The sequence below is a fragment of the Hesperophylax consimilis genome, chromosome 1, assembly GCF_061612785.1.
Source record: "Hesperophylax consimilis isolate HC1 chromosome 1, BYU_Hcon_1.0, whole genome shotgun sequence".
Lineage (NCBI taxonomy): Eukaryota > Metazoa > Arthropoda > Insecta > Trichoptera > Limnephilidae > Hesperophylax > Hesperophylax consimilis.
The window spans coordinates 37,424,645-37,435,411 of record NC_142836.1 but is presented as its reverse complement, the minus strand read 5'-3'; the positions used below and the strand labels follow the sequence as shown (position 1 = coordinate 37,435,411).

At 33.5% G+C, this 10,767-nt stretch overlaps 1 protein-coding gene across 2 annotated transcripts; it reads right to left on the bottom strand.

Annotated features, from left to right (window-relative positions):
* Nucleotides 1–505: 505 nt before the first annotated feature.
* Nucleotides 506–10,278, bottom strand: LOC149426800 (uncharacterized). Of its 2 annotated transcripts, XM_089633331.1 has the most exons (10): nucleotides 9,970–10,278; nucleotides 9,638–9,745; nucleotides 8,815–9,123; nucleotides 8,137–8,730; nucleotides 7,878–8,041; nucleotides 7,446–7,571; nucleotides 6,934–7,045; nucleotides 6,693–6,833; nucleotides 6,318–6,550; nucleotides 506–3,794 (listed from the first exon to the last, which is right to left on the bottom strand). In XM_089633331.1, exons 3-9 carry the CDS (start codon nucleotides 9,098–9,100, stop codon nucleotides 6,348–6,350), a joined length of 1,626 nt encoding a protein of 541 aa, XP_089489457.1. In that variant the 5' UTR covers nucleotides 9,101–9,123; nucleotides 9,638–9,745; nucleotides 9,970–10,278; the 3' UTR covers nucleotides 506–3,794; nucleotides 6,318–6,347. The 2 variants fall into 2 exon arrangements, with proteins under 2 accessions (XP_089489457.1, XP_089489467.1); XM_089633341.1 differs by lacking the exon at nucleotides 9,638–9,745 and having other exon boundaries at nucleotides 507–3,794.
* Between the last annotated feature and the right edge of the window lie 489 nt (nucleotides 10,279–10,767).

Below are 10,767 nucleotides of genomic sequence, written 5' to 3'. Positions count from 1 at the left end.
TAGAAATTTTTTTAATTTTAGGCACCGCATTGAATTGTAATCAACAAATATTAATTGCCAATGATGAAGATTTTGCGATAGGTTACATTTAAATTGAAAGTCATCTTATGGTAACGTAATTTCCAGAATGTCTGAATTGCGCAGTGAAACCATAGAATAAAGAAGAACACAAGAAATGCGATGTGGGCGTGTCCAAAAGTCAGAATTCTTTGCTTAAATTTCAAATACGGAACTGCATTTCATCATCATGAAATTTCATTTCAATCAAATGTAAGAGAGACAGCGCGAGCTAAATGGGCTAGAACCAAAAGATGCTAAGTCAGTGGTGACATTGATTTCCATTCAAATCTTCGGAAAGCATTTCTAGTGATCTCTTTATTCTATGGGCGAAACCCTCTTACAATGTTTTCCAAGGGTTTGGAAAACTTATCGGTATAAACAAATCTTATGTACTGTACTCTTATTACTACTAGTACTCTATTCACCTGGTCCTTTTGTTAATTTATTATGGACCATTATTACACTACATATCTACTTTATTATTAATTTTCAATCATAAGTACACAATCCTTCTTTATTGTGTCGTAAATCTTTTCAGAATTGTTTGACAACATAAGTAAATAATTATGTCTTTGTACATTGTATATGTAATGCTTTGACGATAATATGACATGTCTTGTTTATCTAACTTCGCACTGCACTGTTGAGGAAACAAGTATGGTATCTAGGAATAAATAATTAAAAAACTTAATAATTGACATATATATTTTTTTTATTTGTTTGTACATTGAAATAAATAGATAGTCAACACAACTGTACAACAATACACAAATACTTATTAAAATAAAAATTATAATTTTAAGTTTGGATCTAAAAAAATATTCGGTGCTTTGACCTCCTGGTAGGTTGCATTGCAGAAATATAAAAGTTAAAAGTAATTAGTCTTGCAGACTAGGTTTTGAGAGGACTTTGTCACGAACCAACAAAATTATATTTTTGTTATTTGTTAACATGGCATAACACTCCAAAAACAAATAACAAAAATACTTTTGGCCGTTAAAATCTTAAATCATATTTAACAAAATTATAGATTTTTAACTCAAACACAAATTAAACAAGGCGGATGTCGGTATGTTTTTTAAAAATAATGACTGCCAGTCACAGACATAGGAATTAATAGACGAGAAGATAATGGCGAGGGGTAAAATCAACTGTTGAAGAACGAAGGGAGTAAGGCTGACTGTGATTCGTCAATAAATCAATCTGACAGTAAATAGGCATCTCGCATTATAATATCACCATTTACTTCTTAAAAGTAAAACCTGCTTTTGAATGAATAGACATTTTTACATGGGAGCGCAAATTACTCGCCACGTTATGAACAAATTTGCGAAGTCCAAATTCGGCAAAAAAATTCGGTTGTATTTTCAGAGTCGAATATTTCGTTTAAGTATTTAGTTAAGACACTTTTATAAATGTTCATAATTTACTTCCCAGCAACCAACCAGCTTTGTGTTTCGCGTCCAGACGTTTCTCGATGTGAATATGTTTCTAAAACTGATCTATATTATACGATGTGAATATGCTTAAAATAAAGTAAAATAATGCTTATATATGGAATGTAATACGACAATTGGGTTTATTCTCTTTTTCACATCTATTTTTACAAGTTTTCATAGTACAAGTCAACATTTTGCCGTGTTATTTCGTAAAATGAACCGATGATGCCTCGACCATAGTTCGCACAAGAATGATGACGTCACGTTTTCAAATTTCACTTGAGGCCATACGCGAGCACAGCCGGCTCCAATGGAACCGGTATGGGGAGTGGGGATAATACGCTTTTAATCACTTAGGGCAGGTCTACTAATATTCATATGTCTATGCTGCCAGTGTTTTCAGTATTGTTTCGACTTTTGGCTCAGACACCTTGAAGTAATTTGATAGGTATATCCTGTGGAATGATATGGGTAAAAATAGAAAGTTGAGGAATATTATCACAAATATGCAGTGCATTAATCGCATTACCTCTCAGTAATAGGCTTCCTCGGGTAACCTCTCAGTGATAGGCTTCCTCATGAAACCTCTCCGTAACAGGCTTCTTCAGGTAACCAACCGCTCAGTGACAGCCTTCCCTTGGTAACCTCTCAGTAACAGGTTCCTCATGTAACCTCTCAGTAACAGGAAACCAAATTATATAGTATGCTGTCATCGACAAATCCTACCTTCAAAAGTTTAACACTTCAAAAATTGTTCATCAGTTCTCTAGGAATCACAATCATTATTTTGTCAACTTTTAAATGGTCCATTAACATCACTGACTTTAACTTAAGTCAAGCAATCAGGATGGGTTCATTTTAATGTGAAATGTTTGTATTGTTTGTTAGGTTAAGTACACTTAGGACGCAGTAATGGCAATCACGGATCTTTTTAAAATTTTATCTTTGGAAACCTTTGCCAAGACTGAACATAACATTTTACACATTAAATATATTATTATTTCATCAAAGCAATTATTACAATTAAAGTATTCATATTATCGTGATTAATTTTAGGGTTATTATACCGTCTTTTACTTCCTCCTGTACACTGTTACGCTGTCCAAAATGTTGGCTAAAGGAGGCAGCGCAATATGGTATAATAACCCAAAATATCACAATAATGCTTTTGGCCGTGAAAATCTGAAATCAGTATTCATAATATTTTTTTTATATAACCTAATTCTTTATACATAGTTAACTTAATTCTCATACATATGGAATTCGATATCAAGTCTTATAAGATCTCATTTATTCGTAGGAACAATTACATATAAGTCGTCGGTTAGACATCTTGATGAAATTGTGCAATTTCGAATAAAAGAATTTGTTGAACTCTTTATCTATTATGTTATGTTGCCAAAAAAAGAACATTTACAAAAATTTGTTCTCCAAGTAAATGTTCAATTTTCTTTAACCCATAGAAGCCGGAGTCCTGTAATTGCAGTGTTGAAGAATTATGCCCAAGCACATCACGAAGCACTTCAAATGCAGTGCCGATCTTATACATTCAATTTGCCTTTGGATATTACTTCTACTGGGTTTGTTAACCTTTTAAATGCCAGTAGGTAGAAGTGTAGCTGTGCACAGCAGGCCAAGAATGCGAGTTAACTCGCTCTTGGCACAGAAGCGGTTAAACACAAAAATCAAAATGTCACTTTATCAAGTATGGTTTTGGTGATATGGTATCTGGCTCCTACGGGATAAGTAGTAAGTAGCGGCAAAAAAATGATTATTCATTATCCAATCTTCTTAAATATTGAATGATTTTTAGTGAAATATTTAGAATGAGCACTGAGTAAATATTTTCGGAAAAGTATGCTGATAGATTGCTGTTAAATTACAAACACGCACGATTATTGCTTGTTTGTGGACTGAAAAACGAAAATATCTGCTTATAAATTTGACTTGCAAATATCGAAATGAATATCACTTCTCGGACAAATATTCTTACAAATCATCTATACATATATTTATAAAAATGATTGTTTCTTTGTTCGTCCTTCTTACACGTCGGAACGGAGAAACCGATCAACGTGGTTTTTTGCATAGGGATGATTGGAGGACAGGGAAGTGACATAGGTTACTTTTCATCCCGGAAAAAACATTTCATTCCCGTGGGAAAATTCTTTGCACAGTAATTTCATCCTAATACAACGCGAGCGAAGCCGCGGGTAAAAGCTAGTCAGAAATAATTTCCGTGTCCTTAAATTGTAATTAGAATTTGCTTTCTGCAAATAGGCCAAAAGATTCCTCCTGAAAATAAAAAATAACAAATTTATTTATCATATCATTATTTAAAATTTTAGCAGCAGCCGATCTATCTAGAAATGAAATATGTCCTGCATGCTTTTTACTAACAGTTAACATTAAGTGGATGTTGACAGATGTGAAAAGATGGTAAGCGAGAAGGCTTGTACGAGTACAAGTACGATAAAATCTCAATATAAATATATTTAATTAAATAATAATGAAACACATAGTTTTAATCACAAATCACTGTGTTTCTGAACCAATGGATCCTTCATTAGGGTACTAAAAATTAGAATGACATACAAGTATAGACATGAACACGACTGTAAAAATAGAAATAAGTGGGGGAATGGGATTAGAGGGAGGTGTCATTAGGTACTGAGAAAACTAATTTAGAAGGTTTATTTAAGTTTATTGGAGGCTTTTAGTAAAAAGGATTGGTTATTAATAAAATTTAATTTACTAACACATTTTCTTATTTCAAAAATTTCTATACATACTATATTTTGCATCCCTTTATTTATATGCAAAATTTCAAAACCCTTATTATTTATATAAAAAATAATGATTTGTTTCCTAAAGATGGTTGCCGAATTCAGAATAATACAGGTACACTTTGGTTCTAAAGTTAAAATTATTCCTATACAAAAATCGTTTCAATCGTTACAAATTAATTTATCCAATTTGTTTAAAATATTATACTTATCCTTGTTATTTAATACACATTTAAAAAAATTGTTAGTATAAAAACTGGTTGTATAGTATTTGGATTATTTTTTACTACTGAATTTAAAGTGGGATTATTTAAAAATAATGTTTTTCTGCACCGTTTCCTGCCATCTGATAAATATATTTATGATCAATTACTTTCGTTTAACATAACGGTGGCCTAGCGCATATATGTGTTAAGTGCAGTTTTAAGAAAAAAACAATTATGTGTTGAGTGAGCTTAGTTACTTTCTAACTTATTTCATCATTAATGGATAAAAAGCGGATATTCACCTTAATTTTGTTGCTTTACATATTATAATTAACCTAGAGTATTCTAATAAATTAAATTTTCAAATTGCAATTAACACATTCGTGCACTAGGCCATCGATATTATCTATTAGTTTAGTATTGTAACCGTTTTTAATTGCAATTTGTTTAAAAATATTAAATACTAGTTGAAATTATTTACGGATAAGGGAACATTAACTAGTCTAAAGCATGGCATGAAAAGTTGATAATTTTTAAGCAAATGGATGGTTGGTACTATTTATAACTATGTTTATAAGTTTTACGAAATATGCTAAATTCTATTTTATTTGTAACAATAAAACTCTTCAAATCTGAAAAAAATTATATTACAATATTTTCCTATTTCTATGGTAAATTGCAACGACCTTACAATACTTCTAGACTTGTTATTGTCTCACAAAATTATGTTAAAATGTGGCAAGTAAAAAACACTCGTTTCCAGTCAATTTCAAATGTTGTTCATGTATGACAAAGATAGACATTCAAAAATATATACAAAGATAGACATTAACAAAATAAACGTTAAGACCAGGCGGCGTTTTCGAATTCAAAAGTTGCATCTAATACTACCTCGAGTTACCAGCGGGAGGAGCCTGATGGATTTTGAGGTGTCAAATGATAAGTCAGTGGCGTGCCTTAAAAGAGCAACGACAGTTTGCAAATGGTGGAGATTCTTGTTGATACTTGTTATTACTGCTGATTTGTGTGTTACTACAAGCATATACATGAACTGAGTGATTAGACTATTTTAAACAGTGAAGTTTTGTTGATGGTAGTACTGGCTTGTAATTTAGCTGTGGCGCGCTTCGGCATCGAATCTAGTCGGCCTTGCACTTTTTCTATGTCGCATAAAATCTACGGACAGGAAACAACTGTATTATTTATATTATTTACAAATGAAATGATATATCTTGGCTATTACTAGTGTTTGCCGAGTAATTAAAACACTATCTCATCACACACGCAGGCATTTTGGCACTTTTTAAGATAATTTACTTTCGTGACAGTTTAGTACTAATACTACGAAATCGAAAACACTACAATAAACATTCTTTTTGCTTGCCACTTTGAGATTTCTACAGCAAATCTATATATACATTGTAACGTCATTGATATATTGAATATTTTTGTGAAGTTTTTTTGGGAAATTAAGGAATATTATTTTAATTTGTCTTTCAGTACCAGGCCATAGAACATCATCTACATATTTATATTTTCCAGAAATTAAAGTAGAACTATTAAAAATCATATACTCTAAATTGTTTATAAAATTATCAGTCACTAAAAGGCTAGTTCTAACATCCATTGGTAAGTCATCCTTTTATTCTGGTATTATCAAATTGAAAAAAACATTATGTAGTTTTGTTTCAGAACAACATTAAAAGGGCTATTCTAATCCTAAGACGTGTATTTATAAATTATGGCTTTACTTTCCTCGAGCGTAACACTCGGAAATAATTTGATGTTTAGTGTGCGTTGACTTATTGCAGAAAAATAATTCATACCTGGTCTAAAAATTCTTCTCCCATTGATCCTCAGGACGCCTCTATATCTTTTCTCCCCAGTGGCGTTGAAGGGGAATTGGTATCAGAAGATTGTGAGAACAGAACATCATCCTGCAGCAGAGGGACATTCCCAGGGCTGACAATGGTGTCATGCAACGTCCTCAGGTGCCGGAGCAGATTTGACTTCACATTGAAACCTTTATTGCAGAGGCCACATACAAAGGGCCTTTCACCTACAACACAATAATAATAATACACAAACTGTTGTTTTGTTATATTTTTATTTATGAGAACCATGCAGTAACTTCTTGAAGCTGTCTATGTAGGTAACTTAAGGTATTTTGGCAACCATAGATAAGTGTGAAATCTCCTTACCCGTGTGCGTTCGTTGATGTATAATCATTGAGGCATGCGATGGGAACACTTTTTTACAGTGATCGCAAGTTTTTTTTTGATCTCCGTAGACATATCTGTTGTGCCTTCTGGGAGGGGAACTGTTGTTGGACATTGCGAGTTCTGAAAGGAATTGTAAATTCATTACTTTAATATTTACAGTGGTCTGTGTGTCAAGTCCAAGTGATAATACAAAAAAGAGTTATACAAGATTAGTATTTACCTGTTTCAGTGTGAGTGTTTTGTATGTGTCGCACCCATTCTGCCGGGTTAGGGAAGAGCTTTTGACACAAATCACATCGCAGTAGGGCTGTCGCTTCCTCCGTATCATCACTCTAAAATTAGTCAAAGACTTGAGTTTTGAAGGACAGCATTAATTCATTTAAGCTTACTTAAATAAACTTATTTCAGTTTACTTAAGATAAGTAGGTACTTTATTTTACACTTACTAATTGACTTTCTTTAACAGTTGATATTGCACAGCAAAAACATTTTTACTTTTCCCCCCATTGATTCATCTGACATTTTTCCCATTTCTTTGTTTCCAACTCACTCATAAAATCCATAAAATCGAACACCTAATATTTTTTAAATCATTCTATTGCTTTGTGTAGCTACCTTCTTTAACCAGCATAATACATAATCACCTGTGCAATATTTAGTAATAAATAATGATACAATACAAGTTTGTACTCAGGTAATAATGAATGAATACACCTATAAATGATGACTTACGGCAGATCTCGTCTTCCTTTTTCTTGCTTGTGGATTAGACTCTGCATGGGTTTGTATGTGGCGGACCCACTCAGCGGGTATGTGGAATACTTCAAAGCATAGTTCACACGTCAAAGGGCTGTAGATCTGAAATTATTAAAGTGTTACTTAGTTTAGTAAAATTATTATATCAACCCGTGAAAAATTATGTGGATATTACATTTATTTGATATTATAGTTCTTATTTAGAAAATGACAATTAAATTAATTTTATGTTAAAAATATTATATGTAGGTATAATGAATTCGTCACATGAGTTCCATTTTTGAAAATGACATTTAAATTCAAAGCAAATCCGAGTTTTAGAGTTCAGTGAACCAAAATAACAGACAGACACAACCGAAGTTAGTATTTTGTATTTCTCTTGTCAATTTAAGATGTTTTTATTGTTACCTGTTCTCCATCATCCATTTCTCCCCTCAGCTCGTCGTCCACTTCAGGTTTAATATTTATCTCTGAATGGAATATGCTCTCATGATCCATTGAGTTGTCATTTTCCCAGCTAGGTTCAGGTTTGATTGAAATGACGTCACATAGGTTTTTTTCTATTAGTTCCTCTGAAAGATGTCAACAGTTGGCGAAGAACTGATTAGTTAGGCTATGAATTTAAATAATTGCATATTTTTGTTATTGTGAATAGTTTTATATATACCTTTAAATGTGTCTGTGATATCAGTGATGGTTTCTTGAATGCTAACACTTTCAGCTCGAACCTTTTGTGCTCTACTTTTGTGGTCAGTTTTTAATCGTTTAGCATATTTTTTATCTGCTTTCTTAATCACTGATTTAGGTTCTGTATTGATGGAGTTCGGAGCTTCTTTAAGTTCTTCTTGTTGTAGGATCATTGGAAGATCAGGTTTAACAATTATAGTTTGTGGCAAAGTTTTGGGAGCGAGACTTCTTATCGCTGGCGCATTGGCATCGGACTTTTTGATAAACACTAGTTTTGGCGGATTAATAAAAGATTGTCTAGAAATATTAATATGTTGAAGAGGAGTATAAGATTGGAGTAATTTATCATCCTTTTTTACTGTTATTTTTGGCTTTGGTGGTTCTTCAACCTTTTTCGCAGTCTGGGATCCCGTTTGTTTAGGGTCCAGGACAACTTCTGTTATTTTCTCATTGGCTATTTTATCAGCCGGTTTTTCATTCTTATCTTCGCCTTGTCTCCAAAGTCCTCTCACTTTCAATAAATCTCCCGCCTTTAAGACAATGTCCAGAACATCGTTAGAAACTGTTGTTTCACCTGTTAAATGAAAAATGTATTAACTTTCTGTATTAAAAACATTGTTTTTAAATGTGTTTACTTCATAAAGTTGAATGTAATTACCTCTGTACATGTACTCAATCAATATCTGCAGAGCCTTCGTAGTGATCTCTGCCGGCAGAATAACATAAATCATGGAGTTTCCCAGTCGGAAAGCGGATCGCTGGCTCTCAAACAAGTTGCTGAGGTAGATGCTGCAGGAGTTGAGGATGAACTTGTGAGCCGGGATCTGGCAGCCGTCGAGCGTGCACAGGACCACGTCGGTGAACCGCTCCGAGCGGAGAAGAGCGGCCACGGACCCGTTCAGGTGGTTAGAGTGGGAGTGCCATTTGAGCTGATAACTGTCCATTGTTGTTGTTGATTTTTATAATTCTGAAATAAATAAAAAAATATTATTACAAAGCATTTTCATTTTCCTAGTATTCAGAATGAAAAACAATCATTCGTAATTATGCAAATATTCAAAAAAATCAAATAAGCAGTAATAAGCCTAGACTAATCTGACAATTATATGTACTTAATAATTTTTAATCAGAGAATTAAAACAAAATAAAATATGTAAAAGCTTCTTCTATAAAATTTATTGTGATGTCCTGTTTCAACATTTGTGGAAAACACTGATATTACTGATAATATTATGTTTGTATGAAATTTTGTAATCTTGTTAGATTCTTAATAATAAGTTCTAATTAATTAGAAACCATGGGTACACCATATTAATTTGGTAACAAAATCTTATAGAATTCTGATCAAATTCCAAATAAACAAACTAAGCACAACAAACTGTTTTAAATTGTATTATTATCATGTGCAATATTTATAGACAATTTATTAAAAAAGCTAGGAATTTAGTATGAATCAAAAAGGGGACTGCCCAAGTACCTACCTTTTTTATTTTTATTTTATAGGTATCTTCCCTTCAACTTTTTGCCCAAAACAATTCCCTGGTGATAAGATAATAAGTGTGACAAGTAGACAAAGGCAACCGCAAGACCTTTAATCAAAATTAAATCATGAATTTTATTTTTAAAATAATAGTACTTCTAATATTGAATTAGATATTGAACGGGTAACCCATAAATTAAATCTTCATTTAATCCACTAGAATTTGAAGTTTTTCACGTTAATAACTCGTAGAACAACGGACACCCCATTGTTTACATTTCACTAAAAGATATTACCGGTAACTGGCTGAAACCTGAAGAAATCTTCCCTTACCTAAATGAAAACTGTGCGCATCTTCGCTGCTTCAAACACTATGATGATTTTTGATGAATATATTTTGGGTACCTAATACTTTTCCATATAACGATAGCACTAATATCCCGCTTAGCCTGGATTAATTGCGTTATCCGGAAAACCGTCCGATACAGAGTTGTCGAAAGCACCACAGCGAGCGGATTTGAGAGGTAAGTGGTCAAAAATCGATGGAATCGGCGCGTTGTATTGATTTATTTCGACCAATCGCAGTTGCGCATTTATCTTATCGATCCTCTTTTGGAGTTCGCGGCGCGTGTGCGCCATGACGCCCGCTCCCTCCCGGCACGGCACGGGAGCGGCGCACGGCGGCCCGCGCTACCCGGCACTCGCGCCGGCTCCCTTGATCGACGCCCGATCTAAGGGGGGCGCGGGACCTCTCACCCCCACACCCGCCACCCAAAATTTATAACAGTGGCTAGTAACAGGTGTTACGAGGAACATTAGTGTTCCGCGAATCTGTTATAAATACATAGTGAAGCGGCACACTAGGCTACGAAATATTCCCAGATAAACCCAACGTGGAAAGTCTATATAAAACATTAGTATTCCGCGAACTTGTCACAAGTGATCTGGGACTTTACAAAAGCGGAATATGCTAGGAAACATTACCAGACAAATTATGAAACGCGGATAAGTGGTTTGTAACAGCAAGGGCGGATCTAACAGGGAGGGATCGAGCGACCAACATATATATATTTTTTAACATTAACTCCACACAAGAGACCCCGATAGGAAATATTTAATAAATAATTTTAT

Coding starts and splice junctions, on each gene's coding strand:
- LOC149426800 (XM_089633331.1), bottom strand. CDS start 9,100: ATGGACAGTTATCAGCTCAAATGGCACTCCCACTCTAACCACCTGAAC. Junction 8,042..8,136: donor TATCACAGACACATTTAAAG/GTATATATAAAA, acceptor GACATCTTTCAG/AGGAACTAATAGAAAAAAAC. Junction 6,834..6,933: donor AAACACTCACACTGAAACAG/GTAAATACTAAT, acceptor AATTCCTTTCAG/AACTCGCAATGTCCAACAAC.